At 33.3% G+C, this 18636-nt stretch overlaps 1 protein-coding gene across 3 annotated transcripts; it reads left to right on the top strand.

The window, feature by feature from the left end:
- Positions 1-11505: 11505 nt before the first annotated feature.
- LOC130824591 (protein RMD5 homolog) lies at positions 11506-17377 on the top strand. 3 transcript variants are annotated; one of them, XM_057689656.1, is made up of 4 exons: positions 11506-11677; positions 13069-13164; positions 13359-13414; positions 16039-17377. In XM_057689656.1, the coding sequence occupies exon 4, from the start codon at positions 16074-16076 to the stop codon at positions 17229-17231; it is 1158 nt and encodes a 385-aa protein (XP_057545639.1). In that variant the 5' UTR covers positions 11506-11677; positions 13069-13164; positions 13359-13414; positions 16039-16073; the 3' UTR covers positions 17232-17377. The 3 variants fall into 3 exon arrangements, with proteins under 3 accessions (XP_057545639.1, XP_057545638.1, XP_057545637.1); XM_057689655.1 differs by lacking the exon at positions 13069-13164; XM_057689654.1 differs by lacking the exons at positions 13069-13164; positions 13359-13414.
- Positions 17378-18636: the final 1259 nt, after the last annotated feature.

Genomic DNA, 18636 nt, shown 5'->3' with positions numbered 1-18636 from the left:
ATGAACAACAAATCCAACAGCAACAATAAGCCACAATAGCAAGAAGAACAGTAGAGAGGAAGTTTTTTATGAATGTCGTGTTAGTTGAAAACAAGCCAAACTCCTCCATGATAAGTTACTCTCTAATTTCACACAAAACATGTTTTCATTGTTATTTGTGAATTGTGATTTTTGACTCATATGATACAAAAAGGCAAAGTGTTAATTCAAATGATATAAGCTCGATCACAAGAGTTTAAAGGAAAGAGATTGTTGGAGTTAAAGATTATAGTTTATTTGGCATTGACATTAACATTAATCATTTAATCTACAATTAAGAATTTTAGTTTTAATAATGCTCATCTACATTTATTCTCCCCCTCTATTTATTTGAAACTATTATATACAAATTTTAAATTTGTTCATGTTATTTGTTTTGGGTAGTGAAACGAGAGTTAAATTTGTAAAAGACAGATTTGTAAATTACTTAGATGGAGACGAAAGCAGGTTGATCAGATTAGAGAAGAGCCTTAGATGTTCGAATAACATGAGATCTGAATTTGAATTGGTTCGAGAGGAGCATACTTTAGTATGAAAAACGATTAAACATGGTTAGGGGTGATGTCTTGAATAGCCACTCTGACACTTGAGTTAAACCAAAGGATTCAAATGGTATGGCTAATGAACAGGAAAACAGGAATGGGTACTTGCTTGGCTAACACGTTTATGCTAGGATAGAGGAGAGATAACAAATGAAGTTACTAGGATGCTGCAATATGACTGGTTGGGCAAGTCTTAGATAGATGGGTCATTAAAAAAGGGGTTATTTATACGGAATGGGAAAAGAGGATAATAAGGGGAAAGTGAGATCAATAGGGATGGTAGTGGATCATGGACCCTATCTAAATCAATGGACTCAAAAGACGTTTTAGCGGGTCTGGTCATATATATCATAGGAATCGAAAAAAAGTGAATTAACAAATTAAACATGGAAGATTCAGGGGTTAGAAAATCTAGGGGTGGAGACATAAGGTTAAGTTGAACTCCTTAAATCTTGTTTTTGGCCTTCTTTATTTTTGCACTTTAAGTTAAAAGATCATAGATCACTTTTTAAAAAAATCTCGAGAAGTTTAGGATTCAAAAAAATTCATTCAAAGGATCCTAAAATTGTATAACGATTTACAAATCTATTCAACCTCCCTTCTAGAGTATATTTGATAAAGTACTATAAACGAACTTCCAATTGGTATTAGAGCCAAATCTCACTTTATAAGTTTTAAGCATTTGTGAGAATATGAGTACTATAGGAGGTATTGGTTTTGTTAATAAAGGTCATTCCGCCAACTGTCTGCCGATGCTTTTATTGGAAATAACTTTTCTCACTGGTATTCTAGATGCACATGTTCACCATTGATCAAGATATGTAATTATGGATCTTTATACAAAGTGGTCTAAACATTACACTAAATCTAGTGCAGAAGGAACCTATGCCCCAAATGTTAAATCCAAATTTTCATAAATTGATCAAAAAATAGTTGCTATAGACTATCATGAAATGAACATTCTATATTGCGCTTTAGATCAAAATGAATGTGATAGGGTATCTTCCTATGAAAATGCTACAGAGATTTAGGATAAGCTTGTGGTGACTTATGAAGTAACCTCATAAGTCAAACAAACATAAATAAGCATTTATCTTCATCTATATGAACTTTTTAAAGTTGCACCAAATAAAACCATTAATGAGAAGTTTAACAAATTCACTAATATTTTCAAAAACCTAGTTCTTTTGGAAAAACATTCACAAATGAAGAAAAGTTTAGAAATATTCTTAGGTGTCTGCCCAAGGGAAAATAAGGTTCTTAAGGTTACAACAATTGAGGAGGCTTGGGATCTTAGAATCCTTCCACTAGATGATCTCATCGATAAGCTTATCACACCTGAGCTCACCTTAAAAAAAAAGAGGATGAAGAACTTCCTTCCACAACAAAGAATATGACTCTTAACGCAAAAAGGAAGGAGGAATCCTTGGACAATGAAGAAAATGATGATGAAAACGATGAAAATTATTTTGTTTTGATAACCAACTAAGTAGTTAGGATCTTGAAGAGAAAGAAATTTATTTCACAAAAGAGAAAAGAGTATCCTCGTTTCTCCAAAAACTTGAAAGGTAAGTTTTTTGAGCATTTAACCTAATGTGCTAATTTGCTTTGAATGTTGATAAAAAATTACTTTATCAAGGATTACCCCAGGAAGAAAAACAAACTTAAGAACAGGGATGGCCATGGGTCTAGGACCATGTTGGACTCGCCCCTTTTCTAAGGGTCTACATCTCATTTTTTGAGACCCATTGGGTTCGAGTCGGGTCTGGATCTCAAAAATTAATATCGGTTCTGGGTCCGAGTACATACGCTTAGACCTAGATCCGGACACATACCCGATCTCTAGACCCGAACCCTAGAGCCGCCCCTTAGACCCGGACCCGGATCCAAACCCTAAATTTTATTAGTATTTTTTTTTGATAGTTACACAATAAAAGTAATACAGGTTGTACCAGAATTCTCTCATAACCCTAAAACTAAAGTTATTGCAACATGTCTTGTTCTTCTTGCTCATTCCTACCGCTCTCAATCCTCCATTTCTCACTGTTCTTTTTCTTCTTCCTCACTCCCTCAATCCCTTTCATCTCTCTTTCTATGGTTTTATTATACTAGAAATAATTCTTGTAATTTTTTTAATAAACCAATTGAAATATGTATGATTGGCATCTGTTACATGTGGTTTATAATCTCAATGTATTTTGGCTTGATGTTTTGGAGTATTTGTGACTGATATATATAGGCTTATGAAGGATCTTGAGAAGCTTAAGATCAGAATTAACTGCACCCTCATTCGACCCCTCAAGCACATTGGCTCGACCGGCTGCTGCTGGCTCGACCAGGCGAGCAGGTTCGCTCGACCAAGGTCCCAGTCAAGCAGTATTGCGGGATTGCTTCTGTTTAATTACTGTTTTGAGTGGGTCTTTGCTTTGTTGTTCCCTTGCTTTCTTAGCCTTATAAATACTCAAGTAAACATCATTTGTAAAGAGATTAAGAGAGAAACATATTGTATACACTTGTAATCCTTTTGTGAGAGAGAATTGATCTAGATAGAGAGGGAGCCAAATTAGTGTTCATAAATGGGAAATTGGGGGTTTTCAATTTCTCTTTGTTTTCTCTATAGTTTTTCATTCTCCATTGATAGAGGTGGATTAGTGTATGTAATCAAGAACTCAAATTAATAAAATTTTAACACCTTTGAATTTCCAACCCCCCTAAAACAAAACCAAAATCGTGAAGGACGGGAAAAAATTCGAGTGTTACATAAAAAAAGGAAAAGAATTCAGATAAATGTTAAGATTAACTTTAAAAGGTGAGTGAAAATCTCGACAGCATCTCTATTAAAAACTGAGGATATGACAAGGATATATAGATAGATAACATAACTAAACTAAATGAGTCCTTCAATGCCTTTCCAAAAATGTGTCACGACGGAATGATTCATCGTCGGCTTTTCAAATCAACATGCTAAGCATGGATCGTTGTTCCAATGTAAACGCTTGCGTTTTAAAATGACTTAACTCTTTAAAACCATACGGAGTTATAAACTACGCAGTGGAAATACAAATATACAAAGGAGGACACAAGGCCTCAAAACGTATACAACCAAAGTTTACAAATGATGAATAAGAACTACAAAACCAAAGGATAACGGTATGACACAGGTTATGCTTCGCCCTCATCACTCCCCCCCAATGCAATGCAATGCAAAAGAAGCTCCAATACCTGCTACGCATGTCAATGATCCTCTTGCTGCTTGACATCATACCGAAGGCCAATGTGTCATAGCAGGACAATCATAGAAAGTCATCAAACAACTAAACATAAACACAAACACGTACACGTCAGTAACTAGCATCAAATATAATAAGGCCAACTACTAGATAACATTATGTTATACAACAACATAAGATGATTTCATAAGACGCAAGTACAAATCGTAACCGTTTATCGTCCACCTATACTTCTTAACCTCATTACGTCATTTCCAACCAGAACCATGTGTTATTGGGTATAATGCAGGTCTTCACACTCTTCTTCTCAAAACATAAACTCTTGTAAAACACGCATAGTATCAACTCAACCAAGACACTAACAAACTACCTAACACATGACCTTATAGAGCTTTTCTATCTTAAATTAAGTGTGATCATAATCTATCTTTGGGACCGGTAACTCCCTTGAGGTAACTTAACTTAGGCACACTTCTGACTAGCATAAACTACTCTATCATTGAAAAAAATTTCAATCAATGAGTAAACGTTCTATCAATGTGTAAGCTTTCTATGAATGAATAAACTTTTAATCAATGAGTAACATTCTATCAGTGGATCTTTTCTCCACTTCATAGCATAGTGACAAGGCTAAGGGCGTTATCGACCACCCGGCGCCCATGGTAAAGTATAAGCTCATACCCCCTCTAGTTGACCCTATCGGATCCTACCTTCGGGAAAAGGACACATTGGGGTACCAATCCAGTGAAAAGGCCATCATATTGGGGGTTGCAAAGCCCGCATGGTAACAATTTGGTCAAGGGGCGGTATCGGCCACCCGGCGCCCAATGACAAAAGTATGCTCATACACCATACAGTGATCCCGTCGGATTTCACATAGGAGATTATTAAATCAACCGGACATAGTCCGGTTGATTCACGCCAGCTAATCATAATCTAATGCTTTATCAAATGGGAATAGCTCCCGCTTTCTACTATTAATGAGTGCCCTGGGATAGCAACCCATTAAACAACTCAAACAAGATACGAAATTCACTTATAAAGGAGTCATTCTAACTCATTCTAACTCCAAGTAAGGCATAATCGAATTTTTAAATAAATAAGAGGATGGTCCCCGCCTTCTACTAATACTCTCGTTCTCTAAACTATTCTAAGCTCAAGGATGTCATAATCGATATCTCTTCATATAAAGTTTATTCACTAGTACCTCATAGTTTTGATACAATGCATATTATCACAATAAACAATAAACAATAATGTCTTAAAGGAAAATTGTACATAAGGGTTAGTTACTGCGTGCACGTACCTGTAAGTGTCACTACATGACCAAATATCACAAAAGTCACCCAACTAAGTTTCTACCTTCCTCTTATGAAATGGGCACCTATATTGTTAGGAATAGAACTAATATGTCCCCTTAACTACTTTGTAATACCAACTAAATACCAAAGTAACCACTATCACCCATTCAACATAAATCTTTTCATCAATTTAAAAGTAAAAGTAAATATGAATTGTTCCTTTACATCAATTAATTTTGAGTGTATCGGTTCGCGTTACCCAAAAATAACTAACCACAACTATGCCTTATAATTTTAACATAATACTAATATAACGATAAGACAAATCTTTAAGTTATCTAATCGCGATATCATTTTTTACATTCTTCAAAGCTAGAAAGAATTATAATCAAAACAACACGACAAGTAACCTTAACAACCCTCAACACTAAGTTGACACTATACTCATGGCCCTATTAAAATTAGGCATTTATAAATTCAATAACAACCTAACAAGAGTACTAGTAATTCAAACAATCAAACCACAACACTTTAACAACTATTACTCCCAATTGACAACTAACCATTTCCACTATCATACAACAAAATTTAATCAATAAACTAGGCCTTAAAACAACTTCTAAGATTATCTAACAATCATCATACCACCAAAATATAGTATAAAAGCACACACACATTAACAATCTCCTCACTAAATCAAACCCTAATCATTTCATGTCTATAGATGACATTTTTAACCAGTACCCAGTTCAAATACTCAAGTAGTTAGTAAATTAAATAACAAAGTAATCATCAATTTATTAAAGAAATAATAGGAAGTAAGGAATAGATGGCTCACAATTAGAGTTAGAGAAAGGGAGTGGAAGAGAGCTTGTTGTGCTGGTGGTTAGCACGGTGGGTGTAACAACCACTATTGTGATACAACTTAATTATAGTACTAATTAAGTTGGAAAGTGTCTGCAATTATTTATGATGTGTAATGTAATTTTGGGGACGAAAATATTTTAAGTTGGGGAGAATGAAACAACTATAATTTCAATACAACTTAACTATAATACTAATTTAGTTACATTGGGATTCGAGTTAAGTTAATCCGAGTAATATTATTTTAGAGATGATAATTTGTCTTTTTATTTATTTTGACACGTATTTAAAGTTTTCTTTATTTTTTTTAAAGTGACGTTTGAATAGAGTAAAATTTTGAGACTATTTTATTTTACTTACAATATTTATTTAGTGAAACATATTTCATAAACTAAAACAAATGGTAAAAATTGGGTATTATTTATGAGTTTTACGGCTTGGAGTGTTAAAAGGACACTAATCCTTCTCTACATTTTACATGACACATCATGACACATCATTTTTGTTCTCCAACCTTTTTCTATTTCTCTCTATTTACAAAATTAAGAAACATGATCAAGATCATTTCTTTTTAGACCATTCCATTTCATTTTATCTCATTTCTATAGCATCTTCATTCTTATGTTAAAGGAAAAGCAAAGTTCATCTTATTTTATAAAAGCCATATTTTGTCCCTTCTGTTTATGGTTTATTTCGAATACCTACGGTTCCTTTCTAGATTTTGGTTATAGAATAATATTTGTAGAACTTCGAGTCATGGTCGTGTGGCCACTTGAATCACCTCGATACGAGTTCGTATGAGAAATTTATGCTAAAAATACTAACAGCGTTTCCTTAAAAACCGAGTTGGACGTTACGAAAATTGATAATTAATTGTTTAAGTTTGGAGTTCAATTGGGTATCCTTTTAATAAAATGTTTAGGGTTCTTTATTAGATATTTGAGTTTCTTCAAATGAATTGGGGTTCAATTGATGATTAGGTTAGCATCAAGTTGAGTTCAATTGGGATAAATTATTATGTTGTGAAAATTCAGTCCCGAAACTGTCATTTCTGTTTTGAAAATTTCAAAATATTTCTTTTTTTTTTTTTGGGTTTTGGTGCCTACATATGAATTGTAGAGCACCAAGTCCCGATCACGTAGCTACTTGAATCGTCCCATTTGGTTTCTGTATGAGTGACTTATGCTTATTTTAGTAACAAGGTGTTCTGAAATCATTCGGGATCTATAAATTGGGATCACTAGCTTTAGATTTTAATGGGTAATTTACTAATCTGGTTTTTCGAGCTCATCTAAGCTTTTTTATTGGATTTATTGGGTGAAATAGAGTGAACGTTTGAGTTTATTCGGGTCCGGAGTAAACAAAATTGAAGAGTAACTCATCTTGTCATCCATGGAAAATTTCAAATACATATATGTGGTTTCCTTTTCAAAGCTTTTCTTGGAGTTGCTATTTGAGGTAGAACTCTAACTAATGATCCTCTTTAAATTATTTAAAAAGTGTGATATAACTTGATATAAAGTCCGAATGGGAGCCTTGACCAAGTTATATTATAATGTTGTGATTTTGATTGCTATGTTTGATCAAAGTTATTTAAGCAAAACTATTTTGATATCAAGTATTTGATTGAGTTTAACTGTAAGTCTATACTTGCATTATGACCCGATTCCTACCGTCTGTTATGACTTATGCAAAGTCCTTTGTGCTATGTGAAGTCCCTTTTTGGTATTATAAAGGTTTCACTATTTGATGTACTACTCATTCGTGGTTGCTGATATTACACAATTTTTATGATCACTCTAAATAACTGTCCCTTAAGGGATAGTGTATTTACGAGCATTGCAGGTGTTAGTTGGATATTATAGTAGCGCAACGAAGTGTGGTCGGAACTTCTCTCTCGAGATGAATTGCATATTTGATTTTCATTGTAAACAATATTTGTTATTTAAGTATTTTATTTGTAACTTATTTGTAAAATGATCTTTCTATAAATCTTTATAAAGTTAATTAATTTATTAAAGTATTTATTTGTAAAACTCTGATTGATTTTCTTAGACCTTTGGTCTAAAGTTGAAATAACACGAGTAATTAATCAACAGTCTTTAGCTGTGCCAGAAAAAGTATTTAGTTAAAGGTGATCAAAACTTGGGTTGTTACAATGGGTGGCGCGCACAGAGGCGACACTGTGCCTAGGGGCTGCTGGTGTGCAGCTAGGGATGGACAAGTACAGCTTGTGCTGCTGCCCGTGCTACTGCTCGTAGGAGGGTGGAAGCCGGCGGCTGCTGTTGGTGGTGGCTTAGGTGTAGGCGTGGCCTGGTGGTGCTGGCAGCCGCTGTTGGACCGTGAGGGATAGGGGAATGAGAGAGAGTAGAGAAGAGAGGAGAGGGTGGCATGAGGCTACTAATGAGGTAAAGATTGATTTTTTTTTTTTACTCAAAACCCTAACTTCTCTTTTACTAGTATAACCTTCTAGTCAAGCCCAACTAAGAAATCCACATTTGTTTGGTTCACAAATTTTAATAAATAATAATATTATTAATTCAAATTTCTTTATTTTAGTAATCGCCAACCTATTTATTTATTTATTTATTTATTAACATTATTATTATTATTATTATTATTATTATTATTATTATTATTATTATTATTACTATTACTATTACTATTACTATTACTATTACTATTACTATTACTATTATTATTATTATTATTATTATTATTTTATTATTATAATGTTGATATTTAAATTCGTATATACAAGAAATTAATTATTAAAACTAATTCATTATAATTATAAAATCTCCAAATTTTATTAAAATAATAATTAATGATATCGTAAAATGACGGGGTGTTACAAAAGTTGTCTTCATTCATTGGGTGGGTTTTATAGTTTAATATCAATTTGATATTGAGATTTTCCTATATTCTAATCCTTGGTGTGTTTGATTATTTCTTTACATTTTGCAATCTTTTTCATTCTTTGTAATTAGAATCTTCATTAGAAGAGCATTTGCTCTAACAACATCAAACAATTCAAAAGACAGAGAAAACAAAAGTGATGAAGTTGATGATGTGGATACTAATGTTGATGATGTGGATACTAATGTTGATGATGATGCCAAGGCTGATACACAGAAACATGTTTTCAGACAATGTATCATGATAGATTACTAAATGATTAACTTAATACTTCTATCTTGAGCAACAATAGTAAAAATAATTCTTATTACTTTTTGCAATTCATGATAGATTACTAAATTAAATTGATACTTCTATTTTGTTGGACATTTGAAGCTCGTGAAAAATGATTAACTCAATAGATATTTAGACATTTAATGCTCATGCAATTTTTTCTTTTTAGACCCATTAAAGACCCATTTAAGGCCCTGGACCCATTAGACCCGACAAGTCTGGGTATTTTAGACCCTTAAGGTCTTAATCCGAATCTGGATCCATTAAAAATTAATGAGTCTGCATCTAGATCTAGTTAGACCCGCTTCAAACCATCTCTACCTAAGAAGAAATCATATGACAAAAGAAATTAAAAGGAAATAAAGAACAAGAAAACATGTGCTTAATGGCAATAAAGATGAATAAACATCTAGACAACCAATTGAGATATTGATTGAACATATGGAGACATGATCAAAAAATGTTCTAATCAATATTTTTCATAGCATGTAATTCGATTTGGAAGTAATTGTTTCATGAGGAAATTCCTTAAAATCTGATATAGAAAAACAAAACAAGTTTTCCAAGGATTTATAACATGACTTGGCCTCTCTATGGATTCTAAGTCAAAACTCGTATCATAAACTTTTATTTAAAAATATTCTCAAAGTTAAAATGAGGCTTATCGAGACAACTCATGCTTAAAGGATCGAGTTCTTAACAAACAAGAATGTTTTCCTAAAATATAAGCTTACCTTTCTAAGTTATTCTTAGAATAAATTAAATGAGAAACGAGAATTGCTTCAAAAGTGTAATATGCAGTATGACTAGCTTGTTGAATGCACTCATTTCGAGTCAACTTTTGAACATGTATTGGGTTCTCACCAATCTTCTCTGAACAATTGTGGGATTAAAGTTGATCCAAACTTCTTTGAAAACAGCAAGATAACTTTTTTGAAGGCAAGTCCGATTAGAAAGTGCCAACATTCTTCAACTGTTGTAGGAACAGTCATACTATGATTGCATGTCCTTATAAGAGAAATAAGTGTCATGTCATTCATGATAAAAAAAACTAGTATTAGCTTAGTCTGATTTTACCACCTTTATGCATGCACAAAATTGTGCGTTAAGAACCAACCTTGACACACCTTAAGATAAAACCCTCCCAAAGCTTGAAGTTTTATCTTAGTGTGAAGGGGTTCAAGTAAACCAGCATTTTAGCTAATTAGAAGCTAGCTAACTTGAATTTGTTTTCGATGATTTATATTAATTCCTAACGTTTCATGCTGGTATCATATCCTGCGAACTCGAGAAGAGACAACTTTGCTGCATATAATTAAACAATCTCTTTAGAATACGCAAATCCATGTACAAATTCTTTTTGGATAGGGTTATCTATTCTAACAATATCAATATCAAAAATTTTAGAGTGGCTATGCTCTAGTAACTAAAAGCAATTCCTTATAAGAACAAATAAACTAGGGTCATGTTGAGCCAACTTATTAAGGATCATCAGAGTACATGCCGACGCCATACCTTCTACTTAATGTGTTTCGTAAGTGTACAAAGTTTTTGTCATTGTCTAACAATTACCAATATTAAAAATTAGTTAATTTCCCATTTTCACTTCATAATTGGATTTTAAGCACAACTTTCACTCTCACCCTTCTCTTGCTTGCCACTTTCTTTTCCTTTTTCTCTTCCTCTTCCTCTTCCCGTTTTAGATGCAAGACTAGATAAAATTTAATGGAATGTACCCAGAAGCATTAAGGATAGAGAAAAATATAGAGAGAGTTTTCTTCTAATTAGTTCAATATTGATTGGTGTTAAAACATTAAAATTTGTTAGGCTGAAAAGATGAAATAAAATAAAAAGGCTAGTTTAATTAGTTTTTTATTAGCTTTTTGCTTGTTGCTTCACTTTATTAAATAAAAAAGCAATAATAAATACTTAATTTTACCAAACATCTTAAAAATCTAGTGTATTCAATTAGTTGAAAAATCGAAAAAGATGATAGTTTTAGCCAGTCAAATGAGTCAACTAAAAAAATCCAACAACCAGCTACCAATAGCGCAGTGAAACATCGATGTAATACGAGTACACAAATTTTGAAATGAGAGGATATCATAGTGAGATAATTTCTATTAGGCTCACCCAATATACATATATTGTCTTATAGTGATCACTTATAATCTTAAGGTGATTATTTATAATTTTAAAGTATATATTGTCTTATAGTAATCACTTATAATCTTAAGGTGATTATTTATAATTTTAAAGTAATTACTTTTATAATTTTAAAGTAATTATAATCTTAAAGTGTACAAATCAATTAAAATATAAATTAATTATGCAAACCCGTCTCATACAAGATGAGGTGATACGAGTAATATCCATTCCCACGGCTATAACACCCCGGAATCCGGATGCCTGATTATTGAATCCTCCACCCAAGTGACGAACACTCCACCTTCCCCAATCCAATACTATACATCATTTCCCCGCTTAATACCCTCTTCCCTCCTTCAAGGTGAGTTTTAGTTCTCTACTTTCCCTTTAACGTTTCTTCTCCCATTTATCTTTTTTTCCTTTCTATTTCTATATAAGTTTTCCGATCTGCTCTACTCTTTAATCGGTTTATTTTTGTCTCTGATTGAAGACCAATTACTATTGTTGAGCTATTTCGATGTTTAATCTAATTTGCTAGATTTCAATTTGGTAACTATATCATTGCTTCAACCATTAGGTTTATTGGTAACAATTTTCAATCCCCTTTCTATTCTTGTTGGGTAGTTTTGTGTCTTTATTGCCAATAAGTAGTTGTCATTTATGTGGATAAACTTGAATAATGTTTTGATTTTCATGATTTTTCTAGAATTCATTGTTTTATGATACTTTTAATTTCTTATTTTTCTATTTAAGCTGGGGGTTTAACTTGTATGAGCTTCGAAACAAGTCTTTTTTTTTTTTGGGTATGACATGAATAATTGAATCTCATTGGAGTATGTTGGGTCGTATGAAAGGTAGAATGGATTATTAACTATGTTGTCTTTGATTTTGAAGAGAAATTATTTGTTGAATTTCAAACCCTTCAAGTTTGCAGCTTTCAAAGATCACACTTATGGGAATTGGGATAGAGCTATCTGAAAATTTTGTGTGGAAACTTAACACACACACATGTATGAATAGTTATGATTGGTGTTTGAGGTTCCCAAAAGATCTTTCAACTTGAATGGTTGTGTGAGCTTTTGAATTGTATTACTAAATGTATTCCATACTCTGAATTTCTAGTGGTGGGGGAATATCGTTGTCTTTGAAATGAGGGAGTGCAGCAAGAGTGTTTTGCATTATTATAGATCACTATGTTAGTTCATTCTCTCTACTTAACTCTTTTGACTCACAATAAGTGAGATTAGATTTTTGAGCTTTCTAGTTTGTGACATTTACTTGTTGAAAGTCAAAGCACCAAAAGCAAAGCATTGGAATGATCATGTACATATTTACTGAATTATATCTTTTGTAGTCCACACCACCCCTCAATGTATTTGTTAAACTTGAAGTTGAACAAAACTATTTGTGTTTTTTTTTTCTAGGGAGGGTGATGGGGGGTTGTTTACACTTGAAGAATGTTATCTGTCTAGGATTTGAAGAATGTGTTTAAGATGTTATATATCTTTGTCGTCTATCGATGTTCCTTTGATTTTATAGAGTTCTTAAGTTTTATTGTTTGTTTAGCTCTTCTTTTGAGTGAATTTTGATTTTTAGTTATTTTGATGGCATAATTCTTAGACTTTCTAAAATTCCACCACGTTTTCCAGGGTGTTTATAGATGTAATTTTTTTTTGTATAATCTTTGTTACCAATGATCTCTCAAGACTCACGCTTTGTTTTGTTTTATATAATGGACCTTGTGTTTTGAAGTTAAGGCTTTGGTATTGTTGTTTGGTGTTTCATACGTGAAGGTTGAAGACATTCATTGCCTTAATTGTTCTCATTATGGTTAAACATGCTTCATTGGTAAGTATGGGGTCTTTGGATGCCTAATGTTTCTTTTTATTGTTAAACCTGCTACTTGATCCATAGGCTTTATTCCACCGCTTCCTCTCTTTGTGCGTTCTCCAAACCATGACAAGATCATATCTCAAGGTTGCAGGACTTTTTGTATCTTCTATATGTTTAATCACTAGAATTGTTTCTTGGCTATTTTACAGTTAACACTGATAGCTATAAGGCATGCCAACCAGTAATACTGATAAAACCACTATAGGTAACCACTTAAGTCGTATCTTTTATCGTGGTTTATGTGCTGCTTTTTTGGATGAATTTTGTGCTCAACTTGTTAAGATTGATTTTTAACTTGCTATAATTATGGATATTTCCTCAAATAGTCTTGGTATTTCAATAAGCTATGACATGATTGGTTTCGTTTTATGTATTTGAATAAAGGTTGGGAATTGGGACTTGAGAGTAATTGACTCTACTACTAGCCTAGGTGAGAGCCTCTTAATGGATATAGGGTAATGTGGTGTTAATATTATTAATTTTTCTGCTCAGAGGCTTGTAGTTAGAGGCAGGCAATGGTTAACCTCTCAATTATTGTTTCCGCTGCTTATCCTGAAATTCAGTTTTTTACATCTTGGTTTTACTTTGGTTACTTATGCCGCAAATTGAAGGTCTTATAAATTCCCTTCTCATATTTCCTCACCATATCTATTTAGCTTTTTTCTACCTTGCTTGATAATTTTCCACTATACACTTTTGGGAAAGTTACTGTCTCATGAGCAACTTTCCATGTATCCTTTTTGTCCTACATGGCTATCGGGACCTCAAATAACATTTAATGTTGATCAAAAGACCATTTGGGAGACCGTATTGTGTTTTATATGCATATATGACAAAAAAACATTGTGGAACATTTGTGTGGCTATCAAATCTTAACCTCTTGCAGTATGGAATATTGATGAAACTGCAGACCAGATATTGATTGGCTTACAAATTATAATCATGGCAATTATTGAAGGACCTTTGAAGGATCATTTCTCAGTTCTTTAGTAGGGGCTTGGGGTTATCTCATTTGGAATTGATGAAACAGATTAATATCACCTAGATACTTTCGGTAGCATATAATTAACTTATATGACATAATGTAACATTGTATGTAAATTGTATTTTGGGTCGACACCATGCCCTAGGTAATGCTTTGGGCACTACAACATTGGTCATTTTGTCTATTTGAATTTTGGAGCATATCTAAAATCAGATGTGGAAGGCCCTATATCTGATATCGAATTATCAGAGACCTAATTTATCTGGTTTTCCAGGAATCTTTGGTAGTAGTGCATTAACTGACATGTCCTGAGCTCAAAATTGATTTCTTAAGTCTCTCATGGTTGTGTGATGTTGCTTGACTTAGTGGCCTTTGCAAAGCCCATTTTTGGATTTTAGCTCACCGCACACCTCTATCCTTTAGGGGATCAGTTGAGAATCTTAATGGAAGCTGGTGGAAAACCTTTTGGTGGTATGAAAAGCTTTATGCAAATCCTCTGTAAAAATCATCGTCCTCAATCCTCAAGCAAGCTCTTTGCTTGTGTCTTTAGAACAACATGTATTTCTACTTTCTGGGGAAGGGATTTAGGTGTTCTGAGGGGGAGGAGTTTGTAAGGAGCCACTATGGTTTTGACATGCGGTATCTATTCAGAGCCACCAGGCTATGATATAAATGGAATCTATTGCTTGAAGTTTACCATCTAATGTAGTTGATTCACAAATAGAATTGTAAGTTACAGTTTGCATTTTTAGCTGAATGGAACTTGTTACAAATTGAAATTTCAACTGAGACCCATTTGGGAAGTTGAGGACCTGTTTAGAGGGATATTTTCTGGGTACTATGACTGCTCTCACAAACTCCCATTTCTTGTTTTGTTGTATTGCCTGTAGGTTGTATGTGTGTTTTTTGGATTATCAAGAATAAGTTTCTGCATAAGTCTAAGTTGTGCATTGTAGAGACATGCTTTGTATTGAATTGCCCTCAAGTATTTGGATTATCGGAAACATCAAAAAATAATTGTTGAAGAAGAGACAATATTTGATCCAAAAAGGGATGTGACCTAAACTTTTAACTTCGTCCAACTAGAATTTTCACAACACAAACTTTGAGTTAAAGATAGGAAGGATCCCATTGATGATTGAAGTATCGATTATTGTTCAAAGAACGAGCTTGGTTCTATTGAAGATATGACTTGTTTGATCGAGAAAATTTTGGATATATCCTAGTGTTTGCCTGAAACTTTTAGTTAAAAAGTAACAAAAAGCGGCTACTAAATTCTGTTCTATGTATGACCGGAGATTAGATATATCCCAGAGATTAGTAAAAAAGTAACAAAAAGTGGCTACTAAACTTTTAGTTTTAAACCTGCTTTGTTTCTTAGAAATGTGATCAGACTTCTATATTCTTGATTATCTTTACACTTTGTCTTGCTATATAGTGAAGGATTGCAAATAGGTGTACTCCCTCTGTCCGGTTAGAATTGAAGCAATGAGAAAGTGGGAGTTTTTTTTAAGAAAAAAGTGGATAATTGGTAATGAAGAGAGAGAATAAATTGGGTGAATGAAATCAATAGAGTTAAAATGTATGGATGTGATTAAAAGAAAGTGATGGACCATTGTCCAAAAATAGAAATGATACAAAATAAGTGGGACGGACCAAAATAAAAATTGATGCAAATTGAGTGGTATGGAGGAAGTAGATGTGTAGTTTACTAGTTTTCTCCCCTCCCATCCCTCCTCAAAGTGTTGACGTTACATACATGTCTAAGTAGCTGTTATCCTGTAGTATATGACTATATTCTATCTTGATTATGTGTTTAATCTACTTTGATTGCAACCTTACAGTTCTATCCTGAAGTTTTAAAGCAAGTGTTGTTATAATGGAGCTGAAGGCTGTGAAAGATGCATTTGATCACGTTACGAAGAAGCAAAAGCTGTATTCCTCCAAATGCCATGAAGTAATAGAATTGATAGGTCAAGAAATTGAGCAGGCTATAGTTAAGCTACAATCAGCTGATTCTAGCTCCCCCTATCCAGATTATAAAGCAATACTTGTTGATCTCAAGTCCAAGCTGAAGGAGATTGCTAATCTTAACCATACGGAATCCTACCAAAAAGAGCTGAATAGTGCACTGGCCAAGTACCCAAAGCTGCTTGAAAAATCTTTCAACCCCGAGATTTCAAAAGCATACAGAAACGTTGATTTTGATGTCAACACGATTAACCAGATCATAGCTAGTCATCTGTATCGAGAAGGTCTTTTTGAAGTCGGAGATTGCTTTGCTAATGAAGTTGGAGAACGAGAATCAGCCGCCTTGAAATCGGCGTTCACTGAGATGTATTATGCTCTTCAATCCATGAAGTCCCATAATTTGGAACCAGCCCTGAAATGGGCTTCTGATAACCGTGAGAAACTCACGCAAATTGGATCAGATCTCGAGTTTAAACTTCATAGACTACAGTTTGTAGAAGTTTTGCAGAATCAAGGTAGAGATGATGCCTTAAAATATGGTAGAAATTTTTTTAAGCTTTTCAGTGACTCTCATATGGCTGAAATCCAGAAGCTGATGACCAGTATTTTATGGGCCGGTAAACTCGAAACTTCCCCCTACTCTCATCTGCTTTCCCCCGTCAATTGGGAGAAGTTAGGTGAGGAATTTACTAGGCAGTTCTGTAATCTTCGGGGGCAATCTTATGAAAGTCCGTTGAGTGTAACCGTGGCTGCTGGGATTCAAGGGCTTCCCACCCTTCTTAAGCTTATGAATGTGATGATGGGTAAGAAACCGGAATGGGAATGCATGAAGCAGCTTCCTGTCCCTATTGATCTGGACAAGGAATTTCAATTCCATACGGTTTTCGTGTGCCCGGTAAGTCGAGATCAAGCAACCGAGGAGAACCCACCAATGTTAATGTCATGTGGGCATGTTCTATGCAAGCAGTCAATAACGAAGCTCTCAAAAAACAGTACGAAGTCATTTAAGTGCCCGTACTGCCCTTCGGGGATTGATGCCACTCACTGTAAACAGTTGTTTTTCTAAATGTGGTGAACAAGTATAGCAGAAGCTGTTTAGGATCTCAATTTCTTCTTCCTTTATATGCAGGTTTTTTGTGAAACTGATGTGTGTTTCTGTTGCTGGTGCGTTTCGCCGATTGTAAATATACAAATAAATATACATTCTTTGTATTATCAAGTTTTATGGCACCTTCAGACATTCACGTCAAAATTCTTTCTCTTTTTTCCGAATTCCTTGATTGGCATGTTTAATTCTATCTAAAGCACAGGGCCCCGTTATTAGAGCGGCCCCAAAAATTCATTTTTATACTTATTTAATGTATTTTTTTATTACCGCAAATATATGTTTACTAATTTACTTAAGAGTACCCAAGTAATAAAGAGTTAAATATTAATACTTTAATAAATGGAGAAATGTTATCGTATGCTAGTTTATTTTTTTCATAAAGGTGGCATAAAAGCCCTAAAATTTAAGAGACGGCCCTACCGCCTCATGTAGAGTAAAAAGTTTGGAAGGAAGCTCTTGATGCCAACCAATCACATAAGACGCGATTTGTTAACCTTATACTCTTTTCGTTCTCATTTGATGTTCTCGTTTGCTATTTACACGATTTTTAATGCATGTGTTCAAGACTCTATCTATAAGTATACTTGATAAAAAAAAAGTTACAAAAATTGCGGAGTATAATATATTCTATTCGTCAGGGTAACCCTAGCATCCACGTATGTTACTTGTAAATATCGGTGAAAAATTATGCATAAATTTTTCTCACTTTAAATAGAATATTTTTTTATGATTACATCAATTGGAAACCAATGGGGTATATTTGCGAAGAAAACAATTAGCATACGCAACAAAATTACAAAAACAAAGGGAGTGTTTTTATATTGAAGAATACCATGATATAAATAAATCAATTTATGTTAATGAATGAAATGAATTAATTTAAGACCTCTAATTTAATTTAGTTGCTATATTTGTATAGACTTTATATTTTTAATTACTATTGTTTAACTTTATATTTCTTATATAGTCTAATGAAATCGTATTTGATATGTCTTAATATATATTTCTACAACACAAAATTTTTATTCTTATGGAAAAGCTTGAAAGTTAAAACAAAAGAATAACAACTAATCTGAACTAAAGACCTTATAAATTTAAGAGCTCCTATGCCAAATCGAATAAAATAAGCTTTTAAAACAAAAAAACCTCAAAATAAGCTTTTGAAAATTTTAATTTCCAAATAAGCGTCTTCGTGTTCGAAGCTAAGGTCTGGGTTTGTTCGTTGTTATTAACAGCGAACAAGTAATAATGAACAAAAGAAAGAAAAACTTTATAGGGACAATGTCGTAACGTTTGAATGGAAAAAATAAGAAATTGTTTGATAAGAGCGAACAAGCTTGTTTTTTATTTCTTTTGTCCCTAC

This window comes from Amaranthus tricolor, chromosome 9 (assembly GCF_026212465.1).
Source record: "Amaranthus tricolor cultivar Red isolate AtriRed21 chromosome 9, ASM2621246v1, whole genome shotgun sequence".
Classification (NCBI taxonomy): Eukaryota; Viridiplantae; Streptophyta; class Magnoliopsida; order Caryophyllales; family Amaranthaceae; genus Amaranthus; species Amaranthus tricolor.
This window is presented reverse-complemented; position numbering and strand designations above follow the sequence as displayed.

Coding starts and splice junctions, on each gene's coding strand:
- LOC130824591 (XM_057689654.1), top strand. CDS start 16,074: ATGGAGCTGAAGGCTGTGAAAGATGCATTTGATCACGTTACGAAGAAG.